Below are 18885 nucleotides of genomic sequence, written 5' to 3' on the forward strand. Positions count from 1 at the left end.
GTTTTGGCTTGAAGGTGGAAAATTAGCTTTCACATACCCCGCTCAGGAACAGTAATCTGTGTCTAGTCTCATGTGAAAAGGAAAACTAATTCAATTACCCATTTTTCTGCCTACAAAGATTAGAGTTGTAAAACCCTAACTGCCTGGCAGACTTTCTGAATAAGCTTGAGATTCTGGGTGTTAAAGCACTTTGGTAGCTTGGTTGAGTTTACCAAATATTGCTTTCATCTTAATATTTGGGAGGAATCATTTCTTACCTGGTCGTTTTTTATTTGCTCAAAGCCTGTGGCTATCCCTACATGGATCTCCTTAGTCATTGGCAAAAATCATATTCTTAGTCTATTGAATTATAACATTGTAAAGGGACTATAATAGACCTGCCCCATTTAGCACCTCATTTCCTAACTGAGAAAGCCATTAAGAGGAAGCGACTTTATCTATAGTTATAAAGCTGGTTCAAGGCAGAGCCAAGACAAAAATCCCAGTCTTGTTATTCATAAGTCTACCTTCCTTCTCCTGTATTTGTCTATTTCAGGGATAAAACCCACATTCCTATTGGGGTTGATACCCAGTTTGTCTCCCCTGGGATACTGAGCCATGCTTCTGAAGAATTTACATACCCTGTGGTATCCAGAGGAAGTTTGTGATGTCATAGTATCCAGCAGTCTTTTATAATTAATGATTTAGTCTACAAACCATTTGGTTACGGAAATAGACTATTTTAACCATCCATAAAGTTACTCTGCCACCTAGCCCATAAATCCTTCCTAAAAAGCGTGAAATTTAGTGCCCTTAAACTGTGTTATCCAAAGACCGTTTGATGGTAACATTTTAATATTCTTAATTACCATTGGGTTTTTTTATGACATTATAGTCATAACTACATGAGAAAAAATACACTTTTTCTATTTCATATCTGTGGTTTACATGGTATAATATTCAGGAGCTTGAGGCTACCTCATAGGTTGTAATAAGGAATACATAAGCTAGTCTCTTTAAATCATTTAGCACAGTATTTGAGTTGGTAAGCCCTAAAAAAGTGTTAGGTATTGTGTTTGTTACTGAATTCATCATCATTATTAGCCTCTAAAAGTTCAGATTTTAAATTATGGATTTTGAAAGTTTGTCCTTCTTCATAAGACATTTTCCATGGCATATCTCAAAATGTGTCATCTTGAGTACATTCAAACCTACTTGACTATATACTGGACTTGGGAAGTAATGAAATTTCAAGCTCTACAGGAAATTTGTTAGATAATATTAAGCTGTTGCCAACTGTGACACCCTGTGTCTAGAGCCTTTCTCTCCAGTAGCTTGAGATTTAAATGTTCCTAGTTATGACTTGTTGGTTTTATTTTTCAATTTGGACCACTAAAAAAATGCAGATTTCCTTATTCACCTAAAGTGTTTTCTAGCGCCCTTCCAGGCTAACCTCCCTGCTCTAATTCCCCTAATCTTCAGCTCTTACTTGAGTTCCCAATTTTTTAACTCCTATGTAACTTTCTTATTTTTCATGCCTCAGATATCTTTGAAAATAATGATTCCATGTTCTTGATGAACCTTGCCCAAAGAGGCAAATCATGATTATCCAATGGAAAATAATGCCCAATTGAATATTTGTAAGTTATTTAAGTCTTAAGCACTACCTTGGAGTATGATGAAGAATGCATCCTCTGGAGATAGAATACTTGCCTTAGATCCTGTATTTAATATTTGCTAATAACTCCATGATCTTGAGCAATTTTAAAAAACCTCTTTTTTTCTAGTTTACTTGTATGCAACATAGAATTGTAATAAAGATTGAATGATTTAGATAAACAAGTGCCTGTTGGAAAATAAGTGCCCAATTAACAATTATCATGGGTATGATTGCTAGTCATGTACACACTGTAAGTAGCTATTTGCTACAGGTTAAATTTTAGTGTGTAAAGACAAACATAGGAGCTTGTTACAAACGCCTGTTCTGGTCCATATCCTCCAAACTCTCTCTGCCTAAGTCTGGATGCAACCTCAGAATCCTTACCAGCAGGGTTCCCAGGGGCCACTGTGCTGGATTGAGTTTGCATAGGAAGTGAACCTAAATTCATCCCTGGTTTATTTTTTTTCCTTTTTTTTTTTTTTTTTTGGCCACGCTGCACGGCATGCGGAACTTCCCTGACCAGGGGATTGAACCTGTGCCCCTTGCAGTGGAAGCGCGGAGTCTTAACCACTGGACCACCAGGGAAGTCCCATTCCTGGTTTATTTTGATCCAGGTTTCTGAGAAATCATTTTCTTTATTCAGGGGCTGGGGTATTTTCCACTTTTACCTGTTTAAGAATCTGCATTTTGAACAGGGGGAAAGAATATCTTTGACCTTTGACACCTTTCCCTCTTTCCCTTTCCCCATCCAAAAAAACAAATCCACCCTCTCTTTCATGTCCTAGCATCCTTTTTTTCCCATTGTAGTTTATGGAGACTTTCTGTCCTCTTCTAGTGTCGGCTCTCAGATAGGCAGGTTTCCGTGTTCTGATAGACAGATATACACTCCAGATTGAAGTCAAAATATTTTGTAATCAAACAGCTTACCAGCAAATGACCAAAGAGATGAGTTCAAATAAGGTGTTGAGTAAATTATCTTAAAGAGTTTTGAGGCAATAATTAGCAATAGAACATCAGCATTTCTCTGAAGATAGAGTCTGTCTCAGAATCGAGAAAGACATACTGTCATCTCAAGGGGACCCATGAGAGTGAGACTCCTGTCACTGCCTCTCAGAATACACTCTAAACTGATAGCCCCTCTCAGAATCAGCCTCCACCTGAGGCAGCCCTCTAAGCCCTAGGCAAACATTAACACACTGCAGATTTTCACCATTAACAATGAAGTGCTTCATTATTATGAGCCTCAAATGAAGCATGAAATGCACCCATTCATTCAATAAATATTTATTGAGATCTTCTATGCTCCAGGCACTGTGCTAACAGCTGCTTAGAGAAAAAAAAAAAAAAAATTTTTTTTTCACCCAGCTGCAGTAATTCAATGTGATTGGTGTCTGGCTTAACTAAATTCTTAAGAAGTGTAGTTTTTTTCTCTTTTTAAAATCATGCCAAATCTCAAAATTGAAAGTTCTAAAAAACTAAACTAATAAATTTTTTAAAATGGAGAGCTCTTTCTTGGAGAGTTAAAGAGACCCTTTGTTTTCAGTTATTACAGATAACTTATTTCTTTCTTTAAAGATAAAAAAAGAGCCATTTTACAGAATTGTGATGTTGATTTGAAAGTATATGTAAATTTGGGGGAAAAACGTTAAATTTATCCAGTTTACTTCTCCACATATTTTAAAACGTAACAGCCTCCTGTGATTTTGTAGTGGTTAAACTCTGACAGCTTTCAGAGAAGCTGCTGGCTGTGAATCTAATACCCCAAATCTTCTTTACTGCTCTTTTGACAAATGTATCTATTATCAAGCCTGGCTTAAGTGAATTTGCTCCTGTTGTGTACTCAGCAGAAAGGAAAACATCCTGTGTAAAATTTTCAGCACAGAAAGATCCCCTATTCATTCCTCCTCCAGTCAAATACAGAAACTTTACTCAGCTTTACTCAGTAGTTCTTTAGTGTTTTGAAACATTGTCTCCAAGTTGTGATGGAGCTAGCTGAGGTCCTTGAAGAAAGGAAATCAATGAAACCTTCAAATTTTACATAATCAAACTTCTCACCTTCAACAGAGTGTCATTTAAAACACTGCAAACACTGTTATGCAAAATTTTTGTTCTTAAAGGAAGTAAAGTCCATTCACTTTGATCATTGTGAGAGAAAAAAATTGTGAAGGAATACATGAGTACATGTTCAGTAAACTGTGGCTATTCATTGTTTCAACTCACATTTCCTAAGCACCTGCTTTTTGCCTTATGCCTGCTGGACACTAGAAAGATGTCATCGGTGTATTCATTTCCTCAGTAGCTGTAGGCTCAGGGTCTTCTTGCTCTCTGGCACTGTCTTACGTGATAAAGAGTAAAGCAAGGTCCCTGCCTTTGAGGAGAAACACGTATGGAAATCAGAAATTATAATTAAACATATAAAAAAGAATTAAAACAGATTTTTAGAAAAAATATTGAAGCAGGATAAAGATATGGTTAATAATCTTGAAAATAAACTGGAATACTTCACAGTGGAGATGGCACTTGAAGAGGATTTTATGGTAAGAGAATTCATCAGGAAAGAGAGAGAATGAAAGAGAGGGAGCGGGAAGAGAGGGGGAGGAAGGGAGGGAGACAGAGACAGAGAGAGACAGAGACACCCTTCTGGTAGGTGTAATGGGCCTAGCACGTGTGGAAGCACCCAGATGCACAAAAGCCCATTAAATACACATGAGGATGGCCTGCTGGGAAGTAGTAAGTGGCAGAGGTAAATTGGAGCCAGATAGTAAATGGCTTGACTTACCATGGGCGAGAGATTGAAATAGGTTTCTTTTTATTTAACAGAAAGAGGAAACTCTGTCTTGTTTTGTTATACTTTGTTGTTAGCAAACCTCTACTTTTAAAGAAAGTTTGGTTGGGGGCGTAATAAAGGGGAGAGGATGAAAGGCTATTGCAGCCATCCGAAGCACACTTGATGAGGGCTCAATCTAAGGGAGTGATGGTGGCATGTGGGATAATGGTAAGACACTGCAATTTAAAAAATAAGGGCTGGGCTTCCCTGATAGTGCAGTGGTTGAGGATCCGCCTGCCGATGCAGGAGACACGGGTTCGAGCCCTGGTCTGGGAGGATCCCACATGCCGCGGAGCAACTGGGCCCGTGAGCCACAACTACTGAGCCTGCGCGTCTGGAGCCTGTGCTCCGCAACAAGAGGGGCCGCGATGGTGAGAGGCCCGCGCACCGCAATGAAGAGTGGCCCCCACTTGCCGCAACTGGGGAAAGCCCTCACACAGAAACGAAGACCCAACACAGCCATAAATAAATTTAAAAAAAAAAAAATAATAATAAGGGCTCAGGGTCTGGATATGTGAGTTGTGAGCTGTTTCAAAGGGTATATTCATTTCCTGTGGCTGTCATAACAGAGTATCACAAACTTGGGGCTTTATACAACAGAACTGTATTCTTAGATAGTTCCAGAGGCTGTAAATCTGTAATGGAGGTGTAGGCAGGGCCATGCTCTCTGCAGGCTCTAGGGAGGATCCTACCTCGCTTCTTCCTAGCTTCTGGTGGTGGTACTTCATCCTTGGCCTCCCATGTGTAGCAGCTGCATCACTCTGATCTTCGCTTCTGTTGTCACATGGAGTTCTCCCTATCTGTCTCTGTCTTTTCATTTTATAAAGACACTAATTATGTTAGATTAGGGCCCACCCTAGTGAATTCCTCTCAATTTGACTACATCTGCAAAGACCCTGTTTCCACATAAGGTCATATTCAGAGGTACCAGGCATTAGGACTTCAACATATCTTTTTTGGGAGATACAAATGAACTCATAATCAAAAGTTTTGGCTTAGACGACTGGATGGATATTGATGCTATTAAAAATATACGGGGTGGGGGGAGGGAAGAAAACTTAGAGGGTAAGATAGAGACAGAGTTTAATTTGGGGACATCTTAATTGTGAGCTATGTGCAGGATAGCTAAGTGATGGTGAACAGTAGGTAATTGGAGGTTTTAAGAAGATAAGTCAGAGTTGTAGACAGGTGGGAATTTTGTATGTTAATTTTGAGGTCAGGTTCCCTGGGAAACCAACTCTGAGTAGTGTTCTCAGGTTCAGCACCTAAAAGAAGTGAGGGAAGCGAGATGATTGCCCAGAGGGAGAAGCTGAAATGCTCTGCAGTTGCAGCAGAGGCCTCAGCTGACCCTGTAGGCACCTCTGGCACTGGAATGACCCTTTGGAGTAGTCCCAAGTTGAAACAAGGGGTCAGGACTTTGTGTGGTCCACGCCAGTCCGTCACTGGATACAGGCTCTCCCTCCACTCTTCCAGGCCCGGGGAGGGGATGTAACCTTGAGTAAGGCAGCTTCCTTCTGTATTTCAATTCCCAGAGAGGGACTCAGCTGCGAGCCCTCAGCTGCCAACACTCGTAGCAGGTGGAAGAATGAGTGGCGTGTCTGAAAGGGGGACTGGGGCAGCGCACCACAGCGTCCACTGCAGTACAGGGACCTTAGAAAGGACGAGGACAAGTGATCAACTCAGCAATTGAGAAGTGGACACAAGAAAGCACCAAAGAGACCAAGGAGAAAATGTATACATTAGCCACTTTCATTTAAGCTATATAACTTTCCTCCTTAAAACAACCCAGGAAAGTGGATAATATTAATCTATATTTACAGATGACTAAGATGCTAAAAGATTAAGAAATGATGCTGGTTAGTCACTGATGTTTCTAGGGGTCTTTTAAAATTTGAGCTCCAAGCTTTAACCACCATAATACATATCATAGAAAGGCAAGAGAGTGGATAGGAATATAATTATTTTCTGTTATATCTCTGTAATGTTGCAATTCAGGATCAAATTTTCTGTTCTAATGGTATTGTGCATTTGCTGATTCGTCTTCAGTGTCTAATCCTCCTTAATGTTAATTTATTTGCTTATAGTTTACTTTGATAATATAACAGAGCAGAGCAAAGTACAGTCCATAAGAGAATAATAAACCAGTCCATTGAGGATGTATTAAGTAAGGGGTTATATCAGGTCGAAGGCACATGAAAAGAGGTGTCGCCTAAGCTAGACCTTAAAGGATGGAGATCATTTCATTGTGTGAATGTGGTGGAGAAGGAAATCCCAGGCAGAGGAACAAACATTCATGTTGTTCATCTGATTCACTCATTCATTTATCCATCCACCTATTCATCTATTCAGCATTCAATTTTTTAAAGCCATCATCTTTGGAGAAACTTAAATGTGCTTACTTGTTATTAAATTCATTCCTTGTATTGATTTTATAAAAAGTTGTTTAAGTATTTGCAGTCATCAAGGTTAAATATTTTATTTATTTTTAATATATGGTGGTTTTAATTACATTGTTGTTAGGTCTGTCTCTCCTTAGATTTTTTATAAAGTTTTTTCCACAAAGAGGCAGTTGCAGGCAGTTTAGATTTCTTCTCTTTACTGCATTTTAGAAAATATAATAATCTTCTCCAGAAATGCATTTGATTTGGCAAGATTTAGGGATTAGTTTCAATTATACCTTTGGGGGAAGCTGACATTTGATCCTATCTTTTATGCATAGATTCTTGCAAAAACAAAACAAAGCACCCCTACAGAATTTTACTTAGATAATTTGTTTTTTGCAGATTGGTTCCAAACTATTTGAAATTATTTTCATCTTTATTGGATTTGTTCTTGTGTCTAAAAACAGTGAAATTTTGGTCTGACGTTTAAATCAATGTTTCTTAATTTTTATATTTTGATAAATTTGAAAACATTCCTTTCCTGTAATGCTGTTTGAAATGTCAAAATTAAAAGTAAATCAAGAAATGCTAATTTTAGAATATGCTTCAAAAACCACATACTCTCAACTCTCGCCTCATTCTAATATTGAGGATCACTTATTTTAAAATGTTTGTTATGAAGAGCAAGCAGAATGCAAAAGATTGCCTTCGCACATTATATCAATAGTGTTTAAATTCATCTAAATTAACAGAACTATGTAACTGTTTAGTTCATTATTTCTAAATCTATGTTGAATTATATTTAATCTTATTACTGTGTTTCAAATATATTGCTTTGCGTTGAGCATATAGCATGCATTGTCAAATATAACTAATTTCTACTTACAGGTATGTGACTTTAAACATTTCAAATCAGTTGATTAAACTGTTCCATCATGCTGCATTTACAGACTTCAGTACCTGACCTTCTTACTTCTCACAGGGGTAAAAACAAACTGGATCCATCAAGGATGCAGCTCTGTGCTTTTAACCAGGCACAGACATATGTGACCACTTTTACACAGGTTACCTAAAAAAAAAAAATCATACATATGTATATGATATTTTTTTTCAGTGTCATGCATGCTGTTCAGCTACAAAATCTCTCTGCCTGACCCATTGCAAGAAAGTTAAAACATATGCAATTTTTCCATAGATAAATTGACATCACAGCATGTCACTGGGGCAATTCCATCGTTTTTTGTTACTCTCTTGATTAATTCCTTGATACATCTCTCATGTCCTTAGGTGATTTCAAGTGCATGATCTATAAATTTTTATTGGCTGGATTATAAAAGTTAGTATGTAACAGAAGCCACTGAAGCAGCATTTAATTAAAAAACCTCTATCAACTTCCCCTCCTAATTTAAGCTATACAGTTGACCCTTGAACAACAGGGGTTTGAATTGCGTGGTTCCACTAATACTGGGATTTTTTTCAGTAGTAAAGAATACAGTACTACACGATCTGTGGTTGGTTGAATCCACAGATGTGGAACAGAGGGTACTGAGGAACGGTGGGTGCGGAGGGCTGACTACGAGTTATAATCAGATTTTAGACCTCACGGAAGGTCGTGCCCTGACCCCCATGATGTTCAAGGGTCACCTGTATATGTACAGATGTATGTCATACTAAATTGTCAGGTTTATTGCAATGAGAGTAGAGTTTTAATAGTCTCACCATAATAACAACAAGGAAATGGTAATTATGTGAGGTGAAGGATGTATTAACTAACCTTATTGTGGTAAACATTGCACAATATATACATGTATCTAATTATCACATTGTTTTCCTTAAACTTACACAATGCTGTATGTCAATTACATCTCAGTAAAGCTGGGGAAAAAATAAAAATTGTCACATTCAAATTCAGTAAATTAAAACTCAAGAAATAATTTTTGTGGGAGAAATATTTCAGGCATAAACATAAAATTCTTGTAACAGGAAAGGACCTTTCTAGTGTTAGTCGTGTATTCACAGGTAAGGAAATTGAGACTAATACAGTTTCTGAGTACACATGTAGAAAGTTGGAGACAGAGCCAAGGTACCCAGCTTCTAGGCCAGACTTTGAGTATGTTTTGAAATTATTTTAAGCACAATGATAACTAGGACTTTATTTCTTTAATTAATTCAGTAATATTTGATTTTTATTTGGCAGTATATAAAATGTATCAATTAATAATTTACTGGGCTCTGCCTATGAAGGAATGAGCTGCAAATGCCTGAAATGATTAATTTGACTCCAGAAGCAGATTTACACACTGATGAGAATAAGTTTCTGATTATGTACATTTGGCCCTCTGTATCCATGTGTCCTGCATGAGCAGTTTCAACTAATCGGGATTGAAAATATTCGGGGGAAAAAATTCCAGAAAGTTCCAAAAACCACAACATGAATTTGCTGCACACCAGCAACTATTTACATGCATTTACATTCTATTTACAACTATTTACATAGCATTCACATCGTATTAGGTATTATGAGTAATCTAGAGATGATTTAAAGTATAAGGGAGAATGGAAGGATGTGCATATGCTATATGCAAATACTACACCTTTTTATATAAGCGACTTGAGCATTTGCAGATTTTGGTATCTGCTGGGGCCCTGCAGCCAACCTCCCAGGATACCGAGGGATGACTGAATATATTTCATGAGGAGATAGATATACATGTAGCCTCAAGAAAGATAAGAGGTTTAAAGGGAACATATTATGAAGTGAACACTAAACCTGTCAATAAGACATGAAACACTTTCCCTAAAATTAGAAAGATTAATATGGATTGCTGTATCTGGCTAACACGTATAAAAGAAATATACTACTCAGATATAGTATCTTGTTTTAATTTTAGTATAACCTGTTGAGTGAATGAACTCTAAAATTCCTTGGAAGGAAAAAATTCCACATTAATAAGAATCTTGCCTTTTTTATATTTAATGCAGTTCATATTTTCAATTTCTCTGTCATTGTTAGGATGTTTGTATTATTGTTTTCCATTTGCAATGATGAAAGCAAAACTCTATCCTAAAATTGATACACTCTAAGAATAGTAATGATAGGAGTTTCAAATTTAAAAAGAAACATATAATTGTTCTAGTTTACTTGCAGTTAATTTTAAAGGTGCTCCTAGGTAAAAGACATATTTTTCTATTTCAAATTGATGGTGATTTAGAGGCAATATTTTAGAGAACCATTTTATTCCAAAATGCAGTAAATTTCCTTCCCCTAGAACCTAAGTAAAGATGTACACATATACAATAGTATCTATATATGTACAGCTAAAACACAATTTTTGAGGAAACTATTTCTAGAAATATATATGTGTGTGTATGTGTGTGTGTGCTTAATTCCTAAATTATTATTACTTTTTTTTTTTTTTTTACCAAACTACTGTTAGAAAACATGAGGTACATATTAAGGAGTGGTTATTCTCCAGATAAACAAGAATTCAGTTGCAAAAAATTGACTTGAAATACAATACTTTTTTTGGCAGAAGCTACCTACATAAAGGTTAGGAAAAATATATTTTATCTGTGCCAAATTTTATTTTACATTGTGTTTGCAGTATTAGAAGCCCAGGTATTTAAAAACTATTGGAATCGTTCCAATTGGAATTGTTCCAATTGGAATTTCTTTCCTTGCGCTTCCTCATTATGGGTAGTTTTAGAGAATAGCATTAATCATTCAGATGTACAGGTAGTTTGTTTTTTGTCATTTCCTTTTTTATTATAAATAATATTTAGTGACCTTGAGTCATAGAGTATATGCTTTTACCTCACATTTTGCTGTCATGTTTGCTTGTGTTCCAATCCGTATTTACCTACTTGGAGTTTCCTAGCGGGCCTCAAAAGTAGAACTGTTTAAGTTTTCGTTCCTGAAGTTTTTAAGGTATTCTTTCTGATTTGACCCACTGTATTCCAGCTATTTAAATAACTATTCTCTGCAAATAGCAGTTCTGTGTTAGTGCAGAAAGCCTTTGAATACCAGTGGTTGCTTTACCTTTCAGGACCTTACTGGTGAATGCCATTTGCCTTTCCATTAGAAAGAAGTTGATGATACTGTAGGATCTGGCTGAGAAATCTATAGCTGGTTGGATCTTATATGGCCAAACTTTGTTGCATTTGTTTGTTTGTTTTCATATGCAAGATCTTGATCTTTCAGTCCTGTAAATTGTCCTGTTATTGAATAGAAAGTACCCTAGGTAGAAGATTCTGGAAAAACTAGGAACTTTCAGTAAACTATTTGCTTTATTTTGAATTTCCCTGGTGGTGACTGCGATTTGACCTCATTATTTCTCCATCAACTAATACTATAAACCATTTGACCCTATGATGGAATTGTTAAGTAGATTTCCTGCTGAATGAACAACTGTTCCCAAAAAGCCTACACAGCTTCTCTAGTAGCAATAAACAAAACACTAGGAAAGAAAAACTCCATTTTCTTGCCCTTTATATGAAAAAGTGCTGGAGTTTTAGTTGCCCATAATGTGAGAAAAGAATTTACTGTAACTAGTAAATAAACTATTTTCTGCTAACTTAAATGGAAGTGAAATGAAAATCTAGATCACAGAGAGGAAAAAAATATTTAATTTTCCATTTATGAAGTGTATCTGGAGTACTTTTTAACTTTGGGCATTGCCTTTTTTTTTTTTTTAACATCTTTATTGGAGTATAATTGCTTTACAATGTTGTGTTAGTTGCTGCTGTATAACAAAGTGAATCAGCTGTATGTATACATATATCCCCATATCCCCTCCCTCTTGTGTCTCCCTCCCACCCTCCCTATCCCACCCCGCTAGGTGGACACAAAGCACCGAGCTGATCTCCCTGCGCTATGCGGCTGCTTCCCACTAGCTATCTATTTTACATTTGGTAGTATATATAGGTCCATGCCACTCTTTCCCTTTGTCCCAGCTTACCCTTCCCCCTCCCCGTGTCCTCAAGTCCATTCTCTATGTCTGCGTCTTTATTCCTGTCCTGCCCCTAGGTTCTTCTTAACCACTTTTTTTTTTTTTTAGATTCCATATATATGTGTTAGCATATGGTATTTGCCTTTTAAAAATAATTTTGAGAGAAAGCAGAATTCCAGAGAGACCGGAAAAGGATTTGAGGGACTTTGAGGGGCCCAGAAGCTAAATCATGTAAAGAAACTAAATATCATTACTCTCAAAATAAAAAAAAAAAAAAACCCACAAATGGTAATACCATAGGTAATCTCTAGTTTATAAAAGGTTGAAAGGGGTAGTGTTTGCATTTCTTCAGAAGGCAAAAAAAGAGCCTAACAATTGCAAGGGAGAGGAAAGCATATTTTGGCTTTAAAATTCAAGTTATCCCATAATAGAATGGTAAACTTGGAAAAACATTGGACTTCTCTCACAAAGCATAGTAGCTATCTGTGGAATTCCTCTGTAAATGTTCTTTGATCCTTTATTCTAAACTTTACCATTTTACTCTTCATTATAGATTCAGAACCCTCATTATAGATATCAGTTGGAAAATTAGGCTATAAAATTAAAAGTTGGGTGATGTTGATTTGAATCTAATAAAAGTCTTTCTTGTTTATTGACATACAGTGGAGCTTAGTGTATCACTAATGTCTCCCATAATTTTTCTGCCCTTATATGCCCATCCCTTCCTTTTGATTTGCTTCTTTCAATCTTCTTGCTATCCTTTGGGTTTTTTTGTTTGGACGTTCAGGTGAAATAACTATTCTAGACTCTGCTACTCAAAGAATACCTTTCTTGTGTTGTGTGAAGCAAACAGCCTTATAGCACGTACTTTAAATGTGACATCTTTGGGATGTTTTCAACACCAACCATCCTCTTTGAATAAGGCTTTTGTTGAGTTCTGTGTTTTCTACAGTGCTGCTATATGTTGATAGTGTTTTTGATTTTGAGTGCCAGATTGTCAAGTTATTAGACAATCCTACTTCATACCTCTCGAAATAAATGACCAACTAGCATTAACCCATCCATATTAGCATCAAATAAGCTTACAATGAGATCGCCTATTTCAGGAAATGACAGTAACAAGTTTGTAAGTGACCAGCCTAGGGCAGTTTTTCATATGACACCTACATTTAACAGAGTTTCTACTTATATGCAGTGTTGTAGAAAACACACTTTCAAGACAATCAAAAGGAGATCCATAAAGAATAATTAAGCTTTAATTTGATCATATTTTCAATAGTGAAATAGCTACATAAGTTTATAATCAAGAGTAGGATGTTTCAAAACTACTTCAGTGTTTCATGGATGCTCATTGAAGAATATAGAAAGATATGTCAAAAAGTACATATATATAGTATAGTAATTACCTAAAGGAAATAGAATCAGGGCGAGAGTGGAGGGGACTTATATTTTTCATCACATGCTATTATACATTTGAAATTTTTGAATCAAGTGTATAGGTTTTATTTAAAGGAAAGAAAGAAAAAAATGAGGAAGTACCTACAGTCAATACCATATTATTTAATAAAAAGGCAGGAATGCTAACTATAGCATATTTCCTATTCTATACTATTTCACATTTTACTAAAAATAAAATTGACGTGAAATTTTAAAATGACCTATTTATAAAACCAGAAGGGAACTTTTTCATACTGAAGTATTTATTTCACTGCTCTTAGTATAGTATAATTATTCTTCCATTTCCAAAATCACAAGAAAACTAAATAGTAAATGATTGAGTATACAGAAATGAAAATAATCATATAATTAATTATATTAAATGATACAGATGATTGACTTGATCTTCACTGTATACTAAACAAGAATAAAAGAAGATTCAGTAGTTAAATCTAGCAATGCCTACTATGAGATTTAAAAGAATTTACCTTCAAGAGAAAACCTTTGTAATAGATGTTAGCCTTTCTATTTACAAATATCCTTTTTGGACCCTGTTAAAGAAACTTCTGCTTTAGTAGGTATGAAGTTTAAAAGCTGAATAGATTAAAACTAAACTGTCTATATTGCCAGGACATGCCCATAAATATTTAACATTATATACAGTATTGAAATTGCTACTTGTGAATACTTAATGCATTCCCAGGAAAACATTGAATTCCTAAAAACATTCTAAACATTGAATTTGGCTTGTGATACAAATTATAGTTCATATTAAATATTTTGATAATTTCTGCTCCAATGAGGAATAATTTTGAATAACTGTCATTTATGATGTAAAATCCGAGCCAAACTCCGAATTTAATTGACAAAAAATTGCCATGAAAGTGATGGGGGGGAAAGCCTTCAATGGCAAGAATACACGTCATAAAATCATCTTAATTTTTACTTATAAATTAACTTGGCATAAGTCTGCTTTGTTAATGCTCTTTTAAAGAGTGAGAAAACCAAATGTTGAGGTTGAAGATGCTTTCATTAATTTAACAAATGTCAGGGTTCTGCAGATTTGAAACATTTTATTTAAAAGTTGTTACAAGGTGAGAGAAAATGATTATAACTATATCCTAGTTGTCAGTATTTTGGCTAATAGCAGGGAGGAGCTTTGTATTCTGTCAGCTATGTCACCCACTGCTTTTCCTCAAAGTCCAAGCCAATAACTTTTTTTCAGCATGGAAATGTTTGGTCTCATCTCCACAGAATCATAGTGCCTTGTCCTTCAATTCCCTAGTGACAGCTCACTTGCAACTGGAAGGTCAAGAACTGAGGACATCAAATAATTGTAGTCTTTTAGATATGGTACTTAAAATGGGTTTTTGTGGTAATTGGCACAATAGGACATATTAATAATTATAAGTTTCCCTGTTGTTTCCTGGAGTAATATATATTTTAAAACCTTAAGTCTTACAGGATATTGTCTTACAATTAATTTGTATTTGCTTTATTTTAAAGTAATTTTAGATGAATTCAATCAGTTTAAATAACCTGCTTCTTAAGTAAAATTTCATATTGATACCGTTCATAACATAATATTTTAAAACTCTTTGACTATGTGGGAATAATACTGCTATGCCAATGTAGATTAGAAGTATTAATTTAATAGAGTGTTCATAATTCTTTACCTCAGTTATACAAACCACTTTGCTTACATCATTCCTTATGTTCAATTCTTATCAATGCCTTTTTTACTGATATTGAATACCGTGTGATAATAATAGCACTGAGAATTTAATGTGGTACCCATACAGTATACTTTTAGCTTCCAAAGTCATTCTCTAAAAGTTAATATTTTAGGTTCGGCCTATGATCTTAATGCAACTCAATAGATTGAAGAATCAATTTAAATGAAATAAGTATTTCCTCATTTTTAGCACTTACATTGGTTTGAATTATTCTTATAAAAAAACAAGTAAAGCTGTAATCTTATTAAGAGAAGTACATGCTATAATAACTAGTAGTTTTCAATATTCACATGTCATTTAGCAAATGAGAATGAAAATTGAACTCTTCCATTGATGTGCTGCTCTACCCCTTATAAAATAATATTAGGAAAATTTGACACAGTTTTGCTACAATTGCTGTATGTATTTTATCTAAAACTTTCTGTGTATGTGTATGTGTGTAAACATCATGTTTGATCACAAAGTTCTGGGTGGGAAAAATTTGTGTTATGATCAGTTTTATGATCATAATGACAATGAGTTCATTCCTCTCATGTGTTGGTCTGCCATGTTCAATTTCATGGAATCTTTGTTTCAGAGTTTGCATGTGGTACTCACTTTAGTAGCCACTATCTCTTGACATTATAAATATTATTTATGATCTCTTCTACTGTATCCTGAAATTCTATCACTGAAATAGGTGGTATTGGATAAGATAATTGCTATGGTCTTTGACATTTTGATTCCAATACAGTATTTGACTTTTTTTGTTTTGATGAAGGGCCTTCTATCTATATCATCCTGATACATATTCTCAAATCCAAGCGTTAATAGAAAAAATATGTTTGGATTTCATTTTACACCGATTTTATTCTTTTTAAAACTTTTAAGTACCAACAAGCTTTTTCTGCCAGTTGTCAGATCTGACCTTTCAATTATCAGGTGTTGGCAATTTGGCACTTGTATATTATTTCTATCAGGGTCTTGGTTGTTCTAAAATAGTAATTATTGGTGTATACAAATTTATATTAAACATAAAGCAAAACAAAAATGTGGCCAATACTTTGCAGATGTTATAGTTTACATAAAAATATTACCTTAAGACTGATTCTGTCCATAACTTGTTAGCATACTAAAAATAAGGAAATGTATTTTTCACAGGATGTGTAGATAGAAAGATCAAGCACAGATGCATTGTAAGGTGACCTGACCTCAATGTATGTTTATATGTTTTTATGGCCATCATACTGTTAATCTTTTTTCATAACACTTTGCATGACTCTGATTATCAAATATGGTTTTAATGCAAGATTTGAATGAACCCTAAATGAACTCTCTGGTGGGGTGGTGAATTTCTTTTTAGAGGCTGAACGGATCGAGTTCCTCTGAGTGCAGCACAGTTGATAACCCTGTGCCAGGAGAAGGAGAGGAAGCAGAGGCTGAGCCTGTAAATTCAGATGAGCCAGAGGCCTGTTTTACAGATGGTAAGAGAAAAATTGAGACCTCAGTTAGCAGCCATTTATTAGTGTTTTGGCTTTGGTCTTAAAACCTAATACTTACTGGGGGTTGATGAGTAAAAAGTCAGAAGACTCTATTCCAATGCTGATTCAGTCATGGCTCTGTGACTAAGGGCAAGTTGCTGGAGCTTTCTAAGCTTCAGTTTCCACACTTATGATATGCTACTAACAGTAATTTATGACGGTGACGGTGTTACACTATATAGCACTCTACTTACTGAAAGATGTTCATATTCTCATTTAGATCCTTAATTCATGTTCCCAGCTCCATGGAACCAGTAAACAAATTAATGGGGTAGATACTGTTGTCCTTTTCATCAAAAGCTGAAGCTACTGTGTCAGGAAACCATTTGATACAGTTGACCATAGTCTGTCTCAAAATTCTTCCTTCCCTTGGTTTCAGAGGCCACACTCTATTTTTGTTCTTCTTTTACATCACTGAGAATTCTGAGTTTCTTCCCCTGTTTCTTTTAGTGACTATTTTTTATGCACAAACCTTAAATAATGACGTTTGCCCACATTTTGATGCTTGGTTATCTACTTTTCTTATTCTGTAGCCCTAAGTGGTTTTGTCCGTGTCTGTGGTGTAAGCAACCATTTCTGTGTTGTTGCTCTTACATCTTTATCTTTACCCCTGACTTCATTCAAGTTCCAGATCTGCCTACAGCTCCCCATTGCTCATCTCCATCTGTTGTCTTTAAACAACAGTTGAATAAGTTCAAAACAAACTTCAGTGGGGTTTCCACATGTAATCTACAGCTTCCTCCAGTCTCTATCACATTTAGTGATGTCATGATCTATCTTGCCTCTCAAGCTCGACTTTAAGTCAGTCCTAACCTCTCCCTTTCTAGCCACAGGTTGATCACAAAACACACAAGTTGATCAGAAACTCTGGAGATAGGGTCCGAGTCCTTCAGGGGATTCTGATGCACACTAAAATTTGAGAACCATTGGTAGGATAAAACCTGAAGTCCTTAACTTGGCATGTAAGGCCCTTTACATTTGGCCTCAGGCTCTTATTTTCTAACAGTGCCTCTTTTCATTCCTTTTCACATTCTACCTTACTGAACTTCTTACTACTCCTGGAATTTTTCAGGGATTTTATTAAAAGCAGTAACTTTGAACTTGACTTGGGAAAATATGCAGTTTTCTAAGCAAGTATTGTGTCATCTAAGTAAAAACGCAAACCTAGAGTAGGATTGCAATGTAATACAATAATTTATTGTACAAGCTTTGGAGCGTGATAAATATGAGTTCTAACTGGCCTACTGCTAACTCTCTATGAGACCTTGAGCACATTTTAGTCTTATACCTCAGACGCCTCATCTGTAAAATGGGTACATTTTACATCCATATCATAGGGATGTTGAGGAGATTAAATGAGATAGCATTAATAAATTAATTAGCACAGTACTGCCTTTCATCTCCTTCTAGTTTCCTTATTGTTTTTAAAGTATTTTGTTAGCAATCTTATCTAGAAGCAGTGGTAGCCTTGATGCTAATGACTCATGATCTACTCATGGGCTTAAACTCTCAGCATTTGTGTTTTTTTGTAGAAATCACTGACTCGCTTTCATTCTTCAAGATTTTCTCAACCAGTCTCCTATAACACTCATGCAGTAAACAAAATGACCAGCAAATAAAGATATCTGCAAACTACAATGGATGCATGAATTCTCTTTAAATAAAAGCCAAATGTCATTTTTTGTGTGTGTGAGAAGCAGAAAAGTGTGACACCCAATTAATAGAAATTTGTGTTAACTCAAATTAGTACTATAAGCAAAACACATGGAGTTTTCTTTAGAAGTGTTCATATTAAAGGCATTTAAGAGTATCATCATGTATTTCAGCATCACGATAAAATTAAATTGACTAGTACCATGTAAACTTAAATTTGTACAGATGCTACCAAGATTTCTTCCACACATTTTATGAATGACCCTGACTTAAAATTCTAGGATAACCAGAAAGAAGTTGGGCTTATCTAACAAATTATGGCTCTATATCAGAGAAGGGCCTTAGAAAAACTTAAACCCTCTGCAGAAACTATTAATGCTAAGCTATTTCAGACTGTAGGTGCTATCTTACTGAGATCAAACTTTACAAAAGCTATTTTAATCCTATAAAACACCAATGAGAATACTTATATAATGATTTTGAGATTATTCATAACTTCTAATTTGAGTCTAGTATATAAGAGATATTATAGAAACACATTTTCAGTGAATTGTGGTCTTGACCACTGAAAATTTACTGAGAACCAAAGTTTCAGTTGTACAAGATGAATGCATTCTGGAAATCTAATGGACAACAATATGAGTATAGTTAACAATACCGTGTTGTGTACTTGAAATTTGCCAAGAGGGTAGATCTTAAATGTTCTCAACCCACCCAAAAAGAAGAAGTTGGTAACTACGTGA

At 35.5% G+C, this 18885-nt stretch overlaps 1 protein-coding gene across 1 annotated transcript in view; it reads left to right on the forward strand.

Annotated features, from left to right (window-relative positions):
- SCN9A (sodium voltage-gated channel alpha subunit 9) overlaps nucleotides 1-18885 on the forward strand; it is a 150089-nt gene that overhangs the window by 99013 nt on the left and 32191 nt on the right. The window contains exon 18 of the mRNA XM_068544959.1: nucleotides 16312-16432. Within this exon, the coding sequence (XP_068401060.1) occupies nucleotides 16312-16432 (121 nt within the window). The remainder of the gene's footprint in view (nucleotides 1-16311; nucleotides 16433-18885) is intronic.

Source organism: Eschrichtius robustus, chromosome 5, assembly GCF_028021215.1.
Source record: "Eschrichtius robustus isolate mEscRob2 chromosome 5, mEscRob2.pri, whole genome shotgun sequence".
In the NCBI taxonomy this organism is placed as follows: Eukaryota; Metazoa; Chordata; class Mammalia; order Artiodactyla; family Eschrichtiidae; genus Eschrichtius; species Eschrichtius robustus.